Source organism: Siniperca chuatsi, linkage group LG5 (assembly GCF_020085105.1).
Source record: "Siniperca chuatsi isolate FFG_IHB_CAS linkage group LG5, ASM2008510v1, whole genome shotgun sequence".
NCBI lineage: Eukaryota > Metazoa > Chordata > Actinopteri > Centrarchiformes > Sinipercidae > Siniperca > Siniperca chuatsi.
In genome coordinates, this window is record NC_058046.1 from 25,418,708 (window position 1) to 25,438,021 (window position 19,314).

General features: G+C 39.6%; 4 protein-coding genes across 4 annotated transcripts; 2 read left to right on the forward strand and 2 right to left on the reverse strand.

The window, feature by feature from the left end:
- Positions 1-324: 324 nt before the first annotated feature.
- On the reverse strand, positions 325-2,399 carry LOC122875709 (beta-2 adrenergic receptor-like). Its single transcript, XM_044195107.1, has 2 exons — positions 1,256-2,399; positions 325-761 (listed from the first exon to the last, which is right to left on the reverse strand). Exon 1 carries the CDS (start codon positions 2,124-2,126, stop codon positions 1,260-1,262), a length of 867 nt encoding a protein of 288 aa, XP_044051042.1. The 5' UTR covers positions 2,127-2,399; the 3' UTR covers positions 325-761; positions 1,256-1,259.
- A 2,358-nt stretch (positions 2,400-4,757) lies between these two features.
- On the forward strand, positions 4,758-8,287 carry LOC122875707 (C5a anaphylatoxin chemotactic receptor 1-like). The gene is made up of 3 exons (XM_044195106.1): positions 4,758-5,671; positions 5,876-5,935; positions 6,585-8,287. The coding sequence occupies exons 1-2, from the start codon at positions 4,809-4,811 to the stop codon at positions 5,913-5,915; spliced, it is 903 nt and encodes a 300-aa protein (XP_044051041.1). The 5' UTR covers positions 4,758-4,808; the 3' UTR covers positions 5,916-5,935; positions 6,585-8,287.
- Positions 8,288-8,351: 64 nt separating this feature from the next.
- On the forward strand, positions 8,352-12,865 carry LOC122875706 (G-protein coupled receptor 183-like). Its single transcript, XM_044195105.1, has 2 exons — positions 8,352-11,472; positions 11,615-12,865. The coding sequence occupies exons 1-2, from the start codon at positions 10,589-10,591 to the stop codon at positions 11,661-11,663; spliced, it is 933 nt and encodes a 310-aa protein (XP_044051040.1). The 5' UTR covers positions 8,352-10,588; the 3' UTR covers positions 11,664-12,865.
- A 2,925-nt stretch (positions 12,866-15,790) lies between these two features.
- LOC122875710 (protease-associated domain-containing protein 1-like) lies at positions 15,791-18,552 on the reverse strand. Its single transcript, XM_044195108.1, has 5 exons — positions 18,309-18,552; positions 17,956-18,056; positions 17,733-17,842; positions 16,371-16,538; positions 15,791-15,972 (listed from the first exon to the last, which is right to left on the reverse strand). The coding sequence occupies exons 1-5, from the start codon at positions 18,412-18,414 to the stop codon at positions 15,852-15,854; spliced, it is 606 nt and encodes a 201-aa protein (XP_044051043.1). The 5' UTR covers positions 18,415-18,552; the 3' UTR covers positions 15,791-15,851.
- Between the last annotated feature and the right edge of the window lie 762 nt (positions 18,553-19,314).

Genomic DNA, 19,314 nt, shown 5'->3' on the forward strand with positions numbered 1-19,314 from the left:
TTAATTGGAATTTATACAATAATTCAGTGAATCCAGCCGATCAGTCCGGATAGATAATTCCCCCTTTTGCCAAGTTTCAGTGACAAACGCTTAACATTTACTACAGCAAAAATCTTTTTAATTTAGGTGTCATGAAAACTGCCAAACAGTCTCTGGAAAGATGCTGGAGGCTTATCAGAACTAGTACTGATAGAGGCGGCGGCACACTTTGTCCTTTGCATACTTCACATGTAATTGTTTCCAATAAGGAACCTTATAGATGTTGACAGTTAAAAGAGAAAACAATATGCCTGTCGGTAATTACAAAAAGTTGGCACAGTTTCAGTTATTGAATTTAATTTTTATTTACGGAGATACGTAGTATACAAAATACAACCAAATTCAAACACGCCCCAGGATCAGTGTCCATGTGTAATTTCCATCAGTTCTTTGTGGAACAACTTTTCTCATGGCAAGACATTCAGACTAAACACTTAGCCGAGATCTGAAATTCGTTCATTGCGATTTGAGAACAACAATGGAAATAATAAGGTAAAACAGAGTAGATGTGCTGAGTACATTATGAAACATTTCCATCTTCCAAGAAACCCAAAGCCTAAACTTGTTCTCGTTTGACAGCAAGCGTGCTTTCCAATGAAACTTCCTCATCAAGTATTTGATTAGCTTGGTTAGAAAACAACGTTTACTTTGACATCCATCCAACTTTTAAATTAGGCTGCGGGGACTGGGTGCTTATAGGGCCAAGTCGTCCAGGATGTCGCCTTATGAAGGGAAGCAGAGAAGGGGAAAAAGACATTTGAATCAATTTCAAGATCCAATTACTTATTGCCAAACCAACTCAACATTTGCCTCAGGGCAGATAAAAAGACAGAAAGATAAAGAATTTCAAGCAAGATCCAACAAAAAAGAACAGGTAAAACATATAAAATCATAAAGTGCAAAACACATATTCCTACAGTGTAACCGTGCACAGTGAGCTACAATATATTCATGTCAACAAGTCGTGAAAAGTGGCAGAGGGGCATTCAGAATATTGTCATAAATACATGATATTGAGGGCCTATAAGTGTTGTTTTGTGATCAAACAAAAATAAACAAATACATTTCCGTTTTCTGCAGCATCTATAGTGATTCGGGGCTCGGGTGTGATCAAATTACTGCGTAAAACCTTTGAAAACTGAATTTAACTATCATGAAAGGCATCTTAGGATAACACTGAGTTAACGACGTGTCGACTCGTCGAACACATCATCACCTTCTTACGTCCTCCTGCAGCGGGGTCTCCACACTTGGCTCAGCAGAGCCGCTCTGAGCGCAGTGCACCCTCTGATGTACAGGATGGGGGTCAGGGCAGCATTAACTCGGGGCAAAATGCGAAGAGGGTCAGTGCCTTCATTTTTAAATGTATAACAGGTTGAACCAATGAAATTGCAGGCAATAATGTGACAGAATATAGGAAGCCACGTCGCTAAGAAAAACACAGCCACCACCAATATGAGATACACCGATGAGCGCTTGCTGTCTCTCTCCTCAGAGGGAGGCTCCCTCTCCAGCTGGAACCTGGCTATGAGGAACAGTCTAATATTCAGCCCTATCATTATAATCACTGTGAATATGTTCCCCACAAACGTACCAATGCTCGTGATCTTTTTGGCTACCCCGATTGTGACCAGGTTGTGCACAGCCACGATCAAGAAAGCATAGACCCAGTAGGCAAAGATGACCAGCAGGGTCCTGTTTAGGGTCATGCGCTGGGAGTATTTAAAGGGTGACACCACCGCGTGGTACCTGTCTGCCTGCGCGGCCAGGATGGCCATGTAAGACAGCCCTAGAAATGTGGGTACGATGTAAAAGGTTCTCGTAGGGGAGTCGAAGCTATCCCTCACATCGAGAACACCAACATAATAATATGACACGCCGGTGCAGATGTCACTGAGGCAGGTGCTCAGCATGTACATGAAGCGGTTCTCGCTGCGCAGCGCCTTGTTTAGCAGTATGGAGAGAAACACAGACACGTTGAGGAAAATGATGGTCGCAGCCAAGAAAATGCTGAAAAGAAGCATCAACACATTGCCAAAGCTCGTGGGGAGCACCACAAGAGACAAACCCTGGCTTCTGTTACTCATCGGTGCGGAGAAAACGTGTGCAACAGAGTGTTCAGGCTTCGTCGCACAGCAAAGACTGACAGCAATGCAGCTGCGTGACTGTACAGCTGAGGCGGAGCGGGCTTACCTCTGCTCTGATTTATGTAGGAAGCACTGTCAAGCTTACAGGAAGACTTAGACCTGGGTGACTTTAATTCCCATGGACAACAAGTCAACAAGCTCCTGACAAAAACATACAGAGGCCAACAACTTGTACAAATAACTGCAGTGACAGGCCTAAAAATGAAAGTACAATCTGACTAAATTCATATTTTATCATTATCTCAGGGCATAAGTAGGTTTATCAATTTAAATTTTACATTAACACCACATCATAGTTCTGTCTTCAGTACTTTTCATATAAAATTGAGTTGAAGAACATATTAGTCACTAAACTGATGATACAACAACAACAAATAACCCTTTCTCTATCTCTTATTGTTTCTAAATGTATAGCACCTGAAGCAGTTCAGCATATTTGACGAAGTTGATGTACTAATTTTTGGGTGGTATCCGCATGGTGTGCACTTATTGTAAGTCTCTTTGGATAAAACCATCAGCTAAATAAATGTAATATAGTTTTGCAGGTTCTTCTGCAGTCTCCCTCTGGGTCTGAGGAAAGCAGCATCAAGAAAGGCATTTTAGCATGAGCAACAAACCAATTGTTTTAGCTTTGCTTGACCTAGAATCTGTTATTACAACTCAAATACAATTTTATTATAAATCACCTTTGGCAATTTTAACAATCTTTCTGTTGGCAGAGTCTATTGCTGCATAAGCCAAAACGTTTTACTTCTGTTTAAGTTGTCTGCCCTCTCTTTCTAATTGTTAAATTATCTAATTCTTATAATGACATGGTTTTCTTTGAATGTAAATCACTTTATGAAAGCACTTCAGCTGAATGAAAGCTGTTTAGTATTATTAGCAGACATCAGCCTCTGAAACTGCATGCTTGTTTAAATGTTAAGACAAAAAAAAAGGTAATAACCTGCTAAAATCTTTAAACTATTTTGTGCAGCGGTTTCCAACATTTGTTGCTTTAGGGCCACAAAAGAACAATACTGAACCCTCAGATTTAATAGGAGGAGGCTCCCTTACTGTTTGTGTAACAGTCACATAAACCCTCTCTAACGGGGCTAATTATTAATCTATAAAAAGGGTCAATTAGTCTACTGGGGCTTTTTTTTAAAACATAACCTTTTTTAATTAGTCATCACCGCTGATGAAGACCACTCATGATTCATAGTGTCTGGAAGAAGAAGAAGCTGCCAACAGCATGTGTCAACTGTTCAAAGTGTCTGTGTCTGGGGCAAGAAAAGGATTTTGTCAAATGTGTGTGTGTGTGTGTGTGTGTGTGTGTGTGTGTGTGTGTGTGTGTAGATTAATGCATCTATACCACAGCTTTATTCTCACCTCTTTCAACTGGTTTTTATTTCAAGCATATGTTTATAATTGACAGTCCTTAAAGAGAAAATCCTGAGTGGACCAAAAACATTTCTACATGAAGATGTCCACTGTGAGGGCCAATTAATGAGCGGATCAAACTTTCGGATTTACTGCACATATTGAATTGAACTGAAAAAAAAAACCTTTACAGGCATGTATGGGACAAGAATTGAACATGTTTGGTGCAAGATTAGTGATAGTGGAGAGAAGCATTTTGACCTTAAAGTGAAAAAAAATGCGTAGTGCTCCATCTAGTGTTTGAAAAACGCATTGACTTCAGTCAGGTATTGTAGGGTGAAAGTTCTTATAGATCAAATGATTCAATAACTTTTAAGAGGACAGACATGATCAATATCTTAAAGTAATAACGCAACAAAAACCAGCTAATGATTGTACAATCCAATGACAGTTTAATGAAGAGGCTTTCAAGTCATCAATGCTTTGTTTGGAAACTTTTTGCAAAATATGCCTGGATTAAAAGAAAATACAGTGTCTGTTATGGCATGTGTTTACAATATGTTGTTATAATACGATCTGTGTGTGTTGGTTCGTTTTTATGATTGAAACCAGCACTTCATGCCCGTGCAGGGTAATTTGGATGGAATATGTAGACACTATGGCTATAATCGCTGTCTACATTTGATAACAACAGAAAACAGGACTAGAGAGGACAAAACAGACATTTGTGAGCATTCTACTCATCCTCCATTACAACTGTGTCGTAAAAAAGGAAAGCCTAAAAGGACTTAGACAGTCCGGCAGACTCAAGATTTAGAAGCTAGTTACGTTTCTGCTCTGCTCTGAAGAGGAGGCAGAAGTGGAGGAAGGGAAGGCACTGAACAAAAGTGATAAAAACGTGATTCAAGTATTCCTGGGTCATCCTGAACCATGGAGACATCAGACTTCAGGGTGAAAGGAATTTTTAGGACGCGGGCCTCACCAAACCACTAAGAAGGTGTTATGGAAACCACAGGACGCAAAAACAAGTGACTGGTAATCATCTTGTTTCAACCATTACCGAACACCCCTGGGACTTGTAGTGATTAGGCCTCATTTTTATTCTTTCCATATGCGGCTGTCCTGCCTGTTAACATGACACTTGTTTATGCTAAAGCCTCTGCCCTCTAGAGATCAGGAGGGTTGCTTAAACTCTGAGAAGTCGTACCTTTAACACATCTTTAAATATCATGCTTGCGCGTCTTCTAGCGGAGCGTCAGGATGCTCCTCAACGCCACCGTCCCTCTGTCGGTGGACTTCGACACTCCGGAGGACTTCCTCATCTTCATCTTCCATATCATGTTCGGCACAAGCGCCGTGCTCGTCGCCGGCTCGGTGGTCATCGCGATATCCGCCACCCGGTCTCTGCGAGGCCAGAACCGGTTTATATTCATGCTGAACACGAGCATCAGTGACACTCTGACCGGCTTCTCGGTCTACTACCTCGGCCTCTTCGACGTCCAAGAGGGCTACCCCTCTAGGAATGGGACATACTACATTTTACCCTCATTTCTAGGTGTCAATGTGTTAACCTTCCTCTTCGCTCAGTTTGACCGGTACTTCGCCGTGTGCCATCCATTCTTTTACAACCGCTGCATAACAAGGTCTTTTGTCATTGGGATTTGCGCGTTTTGCTGGATTTACACATACTCTATCCTCACGGTGCAGAACATGGTGCCTATTTCAAAGGCGGCTCAGATAAACGCGTTTGGTGTGATGACTCTACAGATTATAGTTCTAACTAAAGTGTTGATGACAATTAAATTATACATCATAGCCAGGCATCACCTGGGGAGAGAGGCGCCCAGTGCTGAGAGGGACAACAAGACGGAGTCGCTGCGCATCATTGTGTTTGTGGTGATTTGCTTCTTGGCTCTGTGGTGTCCATCCTTTGTCAATATAATTGTCAGACAGTTGACTAGGGAAGGTCTGAGGTTTCGGAATGAAGCTACTAACCTGTTCGCCACCATGGCACGTCTGAACGCACTGGTCACCCCGGCTGTGTACATCTGGGGCAGCCCGGCGCTGCGGGGTGCCGTGTGGAGCACGGTGTGGCGGAGGCTCTGCTCCAGGCGGAGGGCAAGGTAACTGGTCGGTCTGAACACTCGGGCGTTCTTTAAAATGTCACTATTCAGGTGTTTTCCTCGCGTTACGGAAGCCTACTGTTTTAATGGGCTGGGTTTTAAGTCAAATTAGTAGGCAATTAGCTTTTTTTGTCCAATTGTGTGTGTGAATAAGAACTATTATGTAAGATCATTGCTGTAACTCTCTCTCTCTCTCTCTTTCAGAATTGGCTTTAACTTTGATGGAGTGACCAACAAATTATAACAGCATCGCTTGCTAACGATGTAAGCATACAGTATATGAAAAGTGCAATGAGATAACTTCTGTCATGAATCGGCGCTGTGAATAAAAACTAAATATTGTTTTTCACATGAAACACACCTGTCATACTTGTCATAAACAGGTTATATTTATAGGTTATATATTTAACACAATAATTAAATATTGGGTAATCCTTTTTTGTAATCGCCTCTATTGCTTATCTTGAACTTAGATGTGTTTTTATTTTCTGGAAAATTCATCTTCATCCAGGTGCTAACACTGCATGTTACAGGAGTTACAGGAGCCTGCTATTTCCCTGTATTTAACGTCCTGCTATGCCATCTTACTTTTCTTTGAAGCTGGTATTTAAAGTTTGGATGCCATTTTAATTATACAACTTTTTGCAATAACAGTTGTGAAGTTTACCATACAATAGTAGGCCTGACAGAAATGAATCTCACCGTTCATTACCAGTTCAATCGCACAGTAATGACAGGATTGGGGATAATGAGAGGATTAAGTAAATTAAGTCCTTCCCTTCAGGGGCAGGTTCTCGGGTTAATGCGGCTGTAAATGGTACTGGTCTAAAATAATATGTCCAGCAGTGATAAAGACTAGATCTGAAAGCATACTGCTTCCCTGTTCAGCTCAAGTGGATTATTTGTTCTACAGGAGTGTCACGACCGCCGCCCTGATCCCGGGGCCGCCGGGGATCCGGGGCAGTCCAGGATACTCGCCCGCGTCGATAAACTTACCAGCAGCATTCCCGCAGTGAAACCTTACCTGGAGGGGCGGAAATGGCCGGTAAATTGTTACGTTTTGTTGGTGTAATAACAGACTCTAATAACAGAAAACAAACATAAACTGGTTTGGACGCTTCTGATGGTTCAGTTTGACCGGTGTTTTGCCGTGAGTCATTCTTTCTTTTATGGTCGACGCGTATAGCTGGGTGCATGTTTACGGTCAGCTGCAAGCGATCCAACAGGCTGGCTGGACTAATTCCTTTAAGGGGAAACTAATACTTTATCTGGATTGTGGAGTGTTTGAACTTGACAGAGCTCGTTTCAATCGTTAATAAATTACACCGAAATTCAGACTGAACGGCAGCAATAAAGGGCTTTCCAACGGCAGATGGCTCAGGTTTCGGGGCCCTGATATTGTGTATGATGGCTCGTGGCATGGATTTTGCTCCGATACAATTTCTGTTCGTGCGACTGAAGCATTATTAAACGAATGGTTTGGTTGCGGTATAAATGTTGTACTTCCTTTGCTCAAAAAAACCGTTGCCTGTGCACAGACAGTAATCCAGCCAGCAAATCAGCCTGTTAAATCAGCTCAACTCTGTAAAGGCTTTATCATTTTAGACATGATCTTTTCCTTTAAATTTAAGGTTATGACAACATACATTCTCAAAGCTAAAATAATTTTTATTCTAGCGCAATGGTACAGAATTTGTTTTGACTTTCTTGATTTTAAGGGCACTTCTATAAGTTGAAAGTCTATTGTTGAAATAGCCAATTTTGCTTAAATCAAACTGGCTATCTCAACAAATGATCAAACAAATAATGTCATCCAGGTTTAAATATAATCGTCTAAGCTTCACACACTGTACTTGCGGTTTTCCCAGGAATAAATAATAATAAGAAAATCCATAATACTCAGCATGCTACCTCACCTATTGGAGCTTGGTTTTCATATTTTGTGGCAAATATGCAGCTGGATTATTCCTCTGTAGTCTTTCTAAATGTCCACGCGAGTGTATTGAATTCATTCATCAGTCTAGTCTAAAGACTTTTACTAAGGCAGTTTCTGTGCTATACGCACTTTGGAAGCCTGACTGATAATACAAAGGACAACATCAGCAATGTGGTTCACAAACTCCTTTAAAAAAGTGTGAATGGGATTCAGACATAGAGGACTTAATTCTGCTATTATTGTAACAACATCTGATTTTCTTAATGTGCTAAAACATAAATAGCTGTAGGAGTGGAGTTGTTGTGGAGAGGCTGGATATATAGGTATTATGCTGGATCCACAAGAAACACATAATTGAATAATGTTTTCTCATTATAAATTCTAATTTATTTCCTGTGCTTTCATGTTCATCTTTTAAATGTTTTTTTTTTAACTTTATTTTAAATATATGAATTAACTGAATGTATTTTATACCTTATTTTGTAAAGTACTTCAACTTACATTGGTGTATAAAATGTGCAAACAAACAACAACAAAAAAAACATGCATAAGGTTGTCCTATAATCTTTGTGACAGACAAATTCTGGCATGCTATTGTTGTGTGGTTGCAGGATGACCCAGGCTGAAGGCCACAAGCTGAAACATGTTGATCTCACAATAAAAGTTGTTATTTATACATATTATGTTTATACATAAGTGTTGCTGCGGTTTGACATCTTTCTGCTATGGTTGTGGCTTATTTTAAAGGTGGTATTCCCCACCAAAATGTTCATTTAGGCAGGATGGAAGGGGCTCTGAAACAATATTCAGGTAAGGAAACTCTGGGACACGTTACTGAAAAACACCCAAAAAAATGTACAAACCTTTTATACACAGTTTTTAGTGTCTGGTTAAGTGATGCACATTCCTGGTGATCTATTGCAATTTATTACAAGAGCTCTGCCCTACATTCTACCTTTACAAAGTTTATCACATTCAGTTTCTGCTGACATTGTCAAAAACATTGTTCAATTATGTGTTTCTTACTACTCAATATAATGCAGTCCAGCACAAGACCACCATTAACTTTGACCTCAATGCTAAAACATAGCCTATACTTGAATAAACACCTTTATGACAATGTCACAAAAAAACCTGAACAATATAGGAATCATAAAAGCAGACTTTATGGCTGAACAATTGGATCGGATTGCATTAGATAGTACAGGTGTACTTAATAAAGTGGTCACTGAGTGTAGTTTGGGGTCATTTAATTGAAAAACAAAAAACAAACAGAATATGCAGCACTAAAACACAATATCAACTGACATGATACGGGCCTTCAGGTAGACCTTGATTTATTTCCTAATCTCGAGGCCTCTTCTTGCTTCTAGTTTAATGGCATTCATTATTTCAGCTGTGTGCTTATATGTTACATATTCCGAAATTAATGCGTTTAATTAAGTTAGCACACAGCAAATCTGGGAGCAGGTAGGACAGAAAAACCCTGTACAGAGTGGGAGGAATGGGAGAAGCTGAATGACTGGTGAGATGATCACTGAGGCAGGATTAAATCATCCTGGGTGATATCAACCTGAGGTCCTTACCTCAGACCTAATGATCCACATTATTTAATCTTTGATATTTATAAAGGAGAGTACCTCCATAAAGGTCACTCACGCGTCTTTATACTTCAGTTATCCTATGAAGGTTTTTGATAATGTGGTTAAATACAATGGAATATGACATATTAATGATTTAACGAACACACTTCCCCTAGAAGTGAGCTGGATATTTTGTTAAGGTTAGGTTCAGCGTCTTCTTCTTATTATTATTATTATTATTTAAAAATATTACATTACCAAATTAATTATTTCTATCTAGGTCCTGGTAAATATTTACGAGGCTTTATCATGGTATAAGGAACATTTGTGTAAAACTACAAGACGACGAACCGGGCTGTGACTTCGATAGTTTATATTTGACTTTGCTGCTGGACTTTACTCTTTAATCTGTAGTGTTAAAAAGCTCAAAATCAATGTAATACATTTACACACCCATATTCCAAAGACAATCAAATAATTCAAAACATAAAACAAGCGAACTGTCATCTCTGGCAGTCTTCATGCTGCTCTGTACTTGGCGCAGTCTTCATGGTAAACAGTGGCTAGGACCACACTGTGGATTGTGGGCGAGTCTGGCTCAGAGAGCGAAACATTTTTTCATTTTTACTAAAAGTTTTCTTTACTATCAAAACGCTTAAGCACCGTTCATAAATGTACTGTAGATACTGCCAACAGAGAGCCCACGTGACTCCCAATAAAGCTGCCCTCATTACGCGCATGGCAGAAGGTCACTGTGGACAGCTCCTGGTGCTGACGTTACGTCTGATAAACATGACCGTCGAACAACAGTTAAATGAGTGAACCAGTTCATTTAAATCAGACGTCTCGTTTGAAATATAATTTTAAGTCCACAGCAATATTTTATTAAATGAGCTTTACGTCTCACAAAACACAAATGATGACGAGGTTCAATTATTTGCTATCAGCAACAGCTTTAGTGAGCAGCGGTCCGGCATTGGCAAATGAACACATACTGTACTGTTGTCTGTTCTATTGTCTAACTTTAGAGGATGGCGCTTAAAGAGACCGCAGCGGTCTCTGGTGGTGCTTTTGGATAAAATATACCTGAAACGAGGCATAAAAGCTCTTGCACATTAGACTGTTAATGCAGTGATATGTGCCATTGTATTCAGATGTGTTTTTTAAAAAGTTGGCTCTCTCAGGTTCAGTTAGCTTGGACATATTTTCCAGTGGTCATGTCTTCAAAGGTTAAACTAAATTCTCTGCAGGACTTCTGCTTGAGGCTGGTGTTGGGGGGGTGGGTATAAGACATTACATAAGATGATCTCTCAAGAGATCACGGCTGGTGACTCCACGGTACAGGAGGTCTTACATATAAAATAGTCGTTGCACTTAAGAGCCATTTGCGCATGAACAATGCTCCTCTCCAACACCACAGGCTCTAAAACAGGAGGAGTCGCCCTCTCGGTGGAATTCGACAGTCCTGGGGATTATTTCATCTTTATTTTCCAGATTGTTTTCGCTACAACTACTGTTCTCGTAGCCGGAACAGTAGTCATTGGCATCTTGGCCACCAGAGCGCTCTACCTTCAAAATAGATTTATTTTCATGCTGAACACCAGTATTTGTGATACGCTGGTTGGGGTTTCAGTGTATTATCTTGGTCTGTTTGATGTTCAGGAGGGGTATCCGTCTAGAAATGGAACTTACAATGTTTTACCGTCACTTCTAGGGGTCAATATATTGACGTTTTTGTTCGCACAGTTTGACCGATATTTTGCTGTGTGTTATCCCTTCTTCTACAGCCGCTTCATAACAAGACAGTTTGTGATAGGCATTAACATCTTCTGCTGGGTTTATAATTTTGCTCACTTGCTCGCCAGGAATTTGTTGCCACTTTCCAAAGCGATACAACTGTACGTGTTCAGCATTGTCTTCTTTCAACTAATCGTGCTCACCAAAGTGGTCATGACCATCAAACTGTATGTTACTGCCAGATTCCAGGTTGAAAGAGACCCTCCGAGCGCCGAGAAAGACAACAAGAAGGAATCCCTGAGAATTATCATTTTTGTTGTCATAAGCTTCTTGGTGTTGTGGTGCCCATCTTTTGTCAATATCATCATCAGATTTGTGGTAGGAGCAGGGCTGACATTTAGGAACGAGGCCACCAATCTTTTCGCTATCATGGCTCGTTTGAACGCTGTGTGCACGCCGGCAGTGTATATCTGGGGGAGTCCGGCTCTGAGGAAGGCCACGATGAGGACAGTGTGGGGCAGAGTGTGCCCAAGATGCAAGAGGAGGTAACAGAGGGGCAGGAAAACACTGTGGGGAGCTGCATACAAAATCCACTACCATGTTCAACCTAGTCATCTATACACACTGGGATTTCTATCCTTTGATGCAGCGGTGCTTATTTAAATTGTCTATAACCCTTTTCTACAGAGTCGGCTCCTGTCATGGAAAGGAAGACACCAAAAACTCGTGGAAATAAGAAGCAGAGGACTCCATCCAGCAAGTTATTCTAATCAACTGGGGTTTTTTGCCATCTCTCTCCCCCCTCTCTTTTTCTTTATTTTGATTGACACTATATAGCCTGCTCAGTGCACAGTCAAGAGTTTTTATGCAAACACTATTTTATGTTTGGCTCTTACAAGGTCGTGCTGTTGATTCAGTGACAGTGTCCTGATAATGCTCCCACGCTCAAACAGCTGCTCCGATTAACTGTTAAACTAGTGCTGTAGTCTGGGAAGTAATGGCATAATGTAGTTTATATTCACGCCAGGCAACCCCCCCCCCCCAAACAAAACTGAAAAAATCTACATTATAAAAGAATACATTAATTAATGTGCTGTAATAATGTGTGGGGGTGATGTAGGTGGGCAGAGTCGGAATGCTCGACTGGCGAGTTTCTATACGGGTGATCCAGATTAAAATGACAAGTGGGCAGCTCGTTGTAGCTGGGTTAAGGAGCATTAGGTAAAGGAAAATACTTTTTTTTTTTTTTTTTAAAAACTACTTGCCGTTTCCTCTGTATTTCCGGGCATGGTGAATGACCTATAGGGTGAGTTGTACGTTGCTGTAAGCAGTGTCGCTGTGCATGATGTGTGGTGCTGAGTCGCGGTTAGACGCATTTTTAAACACAGTAATGTGTTGAGCACACACGTTATGCCATTTTGGCGTTTGTGGTGTTTTTTACGGTTATATTATGTCTTCTGTTATGGTTTTGGCCTTAAGCTTTGGTGTGTGGTGTTAATGTACGTGTGTGCGTAAAGCCGCTTTTTGTACTCGGAGACCAAGTCACCACTGAGCAGGAGAGATAAGCATACCTGGCTGTCGTACATGGATTTAATAATAATAATAATAACAATAATAATCTCTGTTTTTATAAGTGCTATATAAATAACGTTACAAAGTGCTTCACATAGCAAGCAAAAACAGAAAATAAATAACAGCAGTAATAGAATAAAAATATTAAACGAACCATAATAAATAATAAACCCTAAAATGCGATAAAAGTACGTTTTAAGCTTCGATTTAAAAGAAACCACTGACTCAGCCTGACGTATTTCCTCGGGCATTTAGGGAGTTAGGGCGCACAAGTAGAGGAGGAGAAGATACAAACGGGCCATTCCCCCGCAGAGTTACCACCGCCCTCCTCACCGCGTGTTGATGTGCGGCAGTGAACTGTGGAGAGAATGAAAGCGAAGGATAACCTGATGTGATCTCCTTCTCTGCCCTAGTTGAGTCGGGCCTCATAGCTTGTAGCAAAATATTGTCACTGAAAGAATGCCTTTGTCAATAATTCATATGTTAGGGCTTTGTATTTTTATTCAAAATGTTTATTGTGTCCCTTTTTCCCCCCAGAAAATGTAAATGGACATCAACATGGCCACAGGTAATGGCTTTCACATTATGAGGCAATACAATTTTAAATTATAGACTACTTCTCTGATCCCCGTGCAGAGTGAAAGACAAATATACAGACCCCCCAAAACTTCTGATACAAGTTTCTACTTTAGATTCATACATACAATAAATATACAGGCCTATTTTTTTTATTTTTTTCTCCATGTGAAAAGACCTTAAATGAAAGTTATTTTCATATTTAATTGTTTATTTGTATAAATGAATGAAATGTTTGTTGTAAAAAGGCTATCTGAAAGGATTGCAGAATTCCATTTTTGTGTTGAGGCCTAGCAGCTGGTGTTAACTTCAGATACTACATGAACCTCTTTTACTCCATGGAACTGCAAAGGCCAGCACATAGAGGACCTCAGATTAAATCTCTCCGATTCAAACGTTCGCACATTAAATAAAAGAAATATGAACGTCAAACAGCCATTCTGAACTTTTTGTACTTTCAGCAAAAAGAAATAAGAAATGTGGCCTTACTTGCATTTACAGAATCAAACACCACCTTTTCGCTGCCTTCAACTTATTGGCCATATATCAATGTGTGATGCTTTCCAGGACACAAATACATGCAGTTTATCAAACAAACTTAATCTACTGCAGTATGTGGATGGGTGGCAAGCCAAAAGGATAGGAAACATGCATTGCTCTAGTTGGCTTAAACTGGCAGTGCAGTGCACAGGTGTTGCCAAGTGTATTTAGTCCCTCCTTGATTTTCAAAATACAGTTGTAGTCCAGAAGTTGGAGGAACATTAAGATCCAGTGGCTTACCGGTCCATAACAGTAATGGGGCAGGTATTGTATGAAGCTCTTAACAGCACTTGTGTGTGTTCTTTCCATCCAAAGTGTTTTTGAACTCTGCACTCTAATCCAGTTATAAGTATGTCCCTCACCCCCTTTGTTATTTATAGTATCCCGGAATGTAGCTCATAATATATTACATGGATCCATGGGGTTTACAGACCTATATTAGCAATCAGTTCCTGACAAAGCCCAAGCTCTCTGAAGACAAGGAAAAACTCATCCCAAATTCACATGAAAATTGTCAGAAACCTCATTAATGGAAAATTCAAAAGGGACACCAGCCCCTCCCCTGCATGGGGAGTGTATTAAAGATACAGATATTAAAGACAATTGTTGCAATTAACAGGTAGGGCTGCACAATATGGTAACAAAATCATATTGTGATTATTTTGACAGATATTACGATATGATTCACGATTAGTGGGAACGATCATTTTTACATCACAATTTTAATTTTCACTGAAAAATCGTGATGATGTGATATTTGTTGGGGTCTGTACCAAACAAACATGTTTTCTTACATCTGGAGAACAAGATTTGTAGGCCAGAGCATCTCTGCAGCACTGCAGTACTTCATTATAATGCTGTTTTGTCACACATTTTTACCTTTAATCAAAAAATTGCAGCTTCTGCGATTTGGATATAGCACTTGGCCAGCACGACATAACTACTCTGAGCCTCTAAACTAAGTATTCATTTCAGAAGAACATATTAACAGGTGAAAACTTTGCAACTTGGAGGTCTAGTTCAGGTTATATACACCTGTAACAACACTACAAACTGGTGACAGCAACAGGTTCAGGACCTTAGTCAGCTCCCTGTTGGTGGGGTGGGGGGTTTAGGCAGGATGCTTAAATCTAAACATATAGGCTATGCTCTTATTACCATAAAATAATTCATTTTCGCTCATTTCTTCAACTTTTACAAGAGAATTAAAAATGTATTCAAGGAAATTTAAAAACATTAAGATATTACAAGAGACTGTCCCCTGGGCAGGGAAAAAAGAGATCTTTAAATGATTTGTCTTTTATAGCATTGTAATCTGTTCATAATTAGTTTTTTGTCATTTTCACAAAAGGCTATCAAACCTTGTTTTTCATTAGGTTTACTTTGTATACACCATACTGTGTCAATCCTGTTTATCCAAATTGCTCTAAACATATTTTGGATCTGGAGTATTGAAAATGGCAGTAGATATAAATACATACTTAATGTTATACTATACAAAAAAAACATGTGTATGGTCTTTGTATAGTTGTATAGATGTGTACCTCAGACAGGCAATAAATTATAGTCTTTTATGCAAATAAATATTTATTAACCATAAGAGAAACAATGTTAATTTTTGGTCACCTTGTTTAAGTTCATGCAAATAAACTGGAATTTATTAACATTTTTACACTGAGAGGATATCCCTGGTATACTGTATTGTGGTGAAGTTTAGTATATGCTGTCATGGCCTGTCAACGCGACAGCTTGTACTACTTGACAAGGCAAAAGAAATGGTGTGCTTCAATCTGTATGTGTTATACTATATGTATTGAATTTTCCAGTTTCACCACTGAGTAGTGACAAAAATCTGTACACAATTTCCTGGAGACTACTCAGAGTCTAAACAGACTCATTATCTTCAAAACCACTGGCTATTTAAGTCAACTTTAGCTGAGCACTGAGAATAAGCATGCATGTGTCCTCACTTGGTTCAACGGTTCTGGCAAAGAGTCTATTTGGACACTGTTAAAAGATTTGCTCAACATGCCTTTGGCTGTGTGTTTAAGCATGATAGAATCATGTGTAAGTAAGTAAGTAAGTATGTTAATTTATCACCACTAGTGCGTGTGAATTTGTTTAACCACCACCAAAGAACTTCCCTGTGAGTTTTTTCACTGCTGACAGGATAAGCACTGATGAAAGAATGTTTATTGAGTGAGGAAATGCATGAAGTTGTGGGTGGGCGTCATTTCTACCACAGTGTCCATGGGGGCTGCTTGAGTGGGAATGAGGCCAAAGAGGAAACATTGACGGGAATGGAAATGACGGCCCACGGAAGTGCTTGTCTCTGAAGAGATCGTCTGATCATCATCCTAGAATACATAGAAAAGGGGAAAAACCAAATGTACATGTATCTTGTATCTTATGTATGTGAATGTAATAATGTTTCATGTTACCCTGACATCATTATAGGATATTATATACTATCTTATACATCATGTATATATATATATATATATATATATATATATATATATATATATATATATATATATATATATATATATATACACACACACACACATACATATATATATACATATATATATATATATATATATATTTGTTGGTAAGAGACTGTAAGCAAAACCTTGTGTTATATAATTATATATAAATAATGTTACAATAAATGTATTGTATTAATGCTTATATAATTTTTTTTTTAAGAACAGGTCTGAATGATTGTTTCTTGAGTCTGTATAAGTCTTACCCATCACGTCCCAGAAGGAATAGAGCAGGTATGCTTGGTATGGCAGCGCTTCCATCAGTGATCATATCAAGGTACTGACTGTCATTGTCCACTGCATTATCAGCAATCAGAACAGCTTTGCCTCCTGCTTCCTCAACATGTCGGGTCTTTTGCACAAAGGAGCAACCTCTGGAGCGCACACAAAAACAGAGAAAGAAACATGAGAAATAAAAGCGCTATATAAATGCTGCATTTACCATTTAAACAAAACTAGGTTTGTTACATTTTGCTATCATTATTAAGGGCCCTTCACTGTTGTTTTTACACTGGATATTCAACATGACACATTAGTCTGTTGGTGTTTCTTGAAAAGTCAGAATAAAAGCTTCCTGCAATAATGCCAGCAATTATGTTCAAATATCATTACAACTGAAAGAGTTACATTTAGAGTTAAGAGGGCTAGAAGTCAAATCCAATATCTCATGTTTGCCAAGCAATGCCCAACCCATGTATACCTCAGTTTGGTTTGATAAACTGTGTTGACCCTTAAATGTTAAATATGTTTTTTTCAGTTAAGCTGTTTGAGATAAGAACCAAGCCGCAGGAACAGAGCTGGACTGTTCAGTGAAACATTTTGCTATGGTAAACCCCAGTCAAAACTGCGGGTAATTTGATGTTCTCTGGCCCTGAAATGCTTTTTCCATTAACAAACATTACAAAAGAAACAACTATAAAACAATGAATACACTTTACTAAACATCCATTCTAAAAATTACAATCACAATTTTAGCCATAGGTCCAATATAAATGTAAAATGCCATGCACAGCCATATCAACATTTTATTTTTGTGCCAGTTGTGAGTGCAGACAGGTTGCCGGCGAGGGCAGAAAAAGCAGTGCAGTGCACACGCTATGGGCCAAAAAATGTGGAAGTCTGAAGGGTTTATTTGGTGTATGCGTAGCGTGAGCAACTTTAATGGGAATGAATGGGCACCATCTTGGAAAACCATCGAATAACCTTAATACTTCCATGATATGAACGGGGTATTATACTAAGAATAAATTTGTCTTTTTAATGTTTTTTTTTTTTATTCCAGAGGTAACACATGAATTGTACCTACAATACAGCAGCTGTGATAGGACAGTCAGGAATAGCACCACACCTAAACTTATGACTATTATCTTGTTATCTTACTGGCCAGACACTCAAATCTCTTAAATTTCTTAAATCTTAATCTCAGGCCACAACTTCAGTTCCCCACCCCTCCACTGCTAAATGGCTTCATCCAAGCTTAAAGTTCCAGTTTCCCACTACTGGTTTGTGTTCCCATTCACTCTAGCTTATACAGGTGAAGCTGTATGTGCTGAGGAATGTGTACATACCCCCTTTCCACCAGGATTACTTGTCCCTGGATGATTTCTCTGTCCTCCAGGTCTGAGCAGCCATCTGCTGGGTCTGCTGGCACGAGGAAAATCTCATCATAAAATGACGTCTGGAAACCAAAAGAGAGAAGAGGAATGTGATTAAATGGTGAGTGTACATGTTTCTGAGGCTTGAGAATCCTTTGGCCAACAAATTAAATTCAGAAGAGGGCAGAGTACTAACAAAATCTCCCCCGAAATCTTTAGCAGGTGCTGCACTGAAGATGTACCCTATCTCCTCTGGACTGATGACCCGGAAATAAAGCAGTTCATTGATCCCAAGACCTAGAGCAGACCAAAAACAAAAAACCTACTTACATGACTAGCTTATCTCAGAGATGTGAATAACCGCATCACTATGAAGTCAGTGTTGATAAACCACAGCAGCAGAGTAATATGGGATGGAAATTCACAGGGAATATGACACAGTACACCTCTGACTTCACAAGTGACGAATCGTGAAGGATACAACAAAAGCAACAGCGACCCGTTAGCTATCGTTAGCATTTGAGACTTGCCTCCGCCCCTCACGCTTACCTGACATGCGACTGAACTGCATGAAAACACTCCAGAGGTATAAAACTAAAGCTGTTGTCCGAACAACCTTTGCCATGTTCAAGACATTTGTAGAGCTCCTTAACATACACGAGACTTCAGTGTGACTCTATATTTGAGAGCGGTCTATTGTCCATATGTAACGTTAACAGTCGTTATGTCAGTGAACAACAGAGCAGCAGGTTAGCAACCACTTCCGTGCTTCTTTTCATGCGCATGCGTATGTTGCAAAACCGGATTAATACACCAGGGGGCTGTTGAAGCCCACTATAGCCACCGTTTCTCCAACCATTACGACTCTCTGTGCAATGTGTAGCCTACAGTTTTTATACTATAGAGTAGTAGCCAACCTGGCACCAGATTTGCTGTGGGGTACAGTGATTAAACAGATTAATAGAACAACTTTAAAGGAATATTTCGACATTTTGGGGAGTGCGCTTCCTTGCTTTATTGCTGAGGAGTTTCATACCACTCTCATTCCTTGTTTCCAGTCTCTATGCTCAGCTAAGCCAACCAGCTTCTGGGGTAGTAGCATTCTGGGGTGTCACATTTATCGTACAGACATGAGAGTGGTATAAAACTTAAAAAATAAAATGTCCCAGTAAGTCATGATAGTGTGGCAATGAGCCACCATGCACAATACAAGGACTCTGAAACCGAACCAGCTGGAATTCTGCCATTATTAATTTGATTATTTACACCTGCGCTTTTCCTACTGTGGCTAAGGCCAATTTGTGAATACCGTATGCAACATATAAGTACAATAATGTAAGACAGAGTGTCTTAAATCTTGTCACAGGGACCCTCTTCAAGACAGGGCGTCAAGCTGATGTTGTGCTTTTAGTGCTGCATATTTTGTCCCAAACCAATTTCCAATTAAATTGTTACGTTAAATTGTTGTTGACGCGCAGTAAGAAGTTATCAAAATGCCATGTAAATGTAATATGTGGGTTTCAACGCTTAGGCCTCGTGTAATATTCAAGGAGAC

What these genes read in the sequence shown, in the direction of transcription:
- LOC122875707 (XM_044195106.1), top strand. Translation starts at nt 4,809, where the DNA reads ATGCTCCTCAACGCCACCGTCCCTCTGTCGGTGGACTTCGACACTCCG. An exon ending in TGCTCCAGGCGGAGGGCAAG is followed by an intron (nt 5,672 to 5,875) that starts GTAACTGGTCGG and finishes TCTCTCTTTCAG; the next exon opens with AATTGGCTTTAACTTTGATG.
- LOC122875709 (XM_044195107.1), bottom strand. Translation starts at nt 2,126, where the DNA reads ATGAGTAACAGAAGCCAGGGTTTGTCTCTTGTGGTGCTCCCCACGAGC.
- LOC122875706 (XM_044195105.1), top strand. Translation starts at nt 10,589, where the DNA reads ATGCTCCTCTCCAACACCACAGGCTCTAAAACAGGAGGAGTCGCCCTC. An exon ending in TGCCCAAGATGCAAGAGGAG is followed by an intron (nt 11,473 to 11,614) that starts GTAACAGAGGGG and finishes CCTTTTCTACAG; the next exon opens with AGTCGGCTCCTGTCATGGAA.
- LOC122875710 (XM_044195108.1), bottom strand. Translation starts at nt 18,414, where the DNA reads ATGTTAAGGAGCTCTACAAATGTCTTGAACATGGCAAAGGTTGTTCGG. An exon ending in AAGATTTCGGGGGAGATTTT is followed by an intron (nt 17,843 to 17,955) that starts GTTAGTACTCTG and finishes TTTGGTTTCCAG; the next exon opens with ACGTCATTTTATGATGAGAT. An exon ending in TTCCTTCTGGGACGTGATGG is followed by an intron (nt 15,973 to 16,370) that starts GTAAGACTTATA and finishes TATGTATTCTAG; the next exon opens with GATGATGATCAGACGATCTC.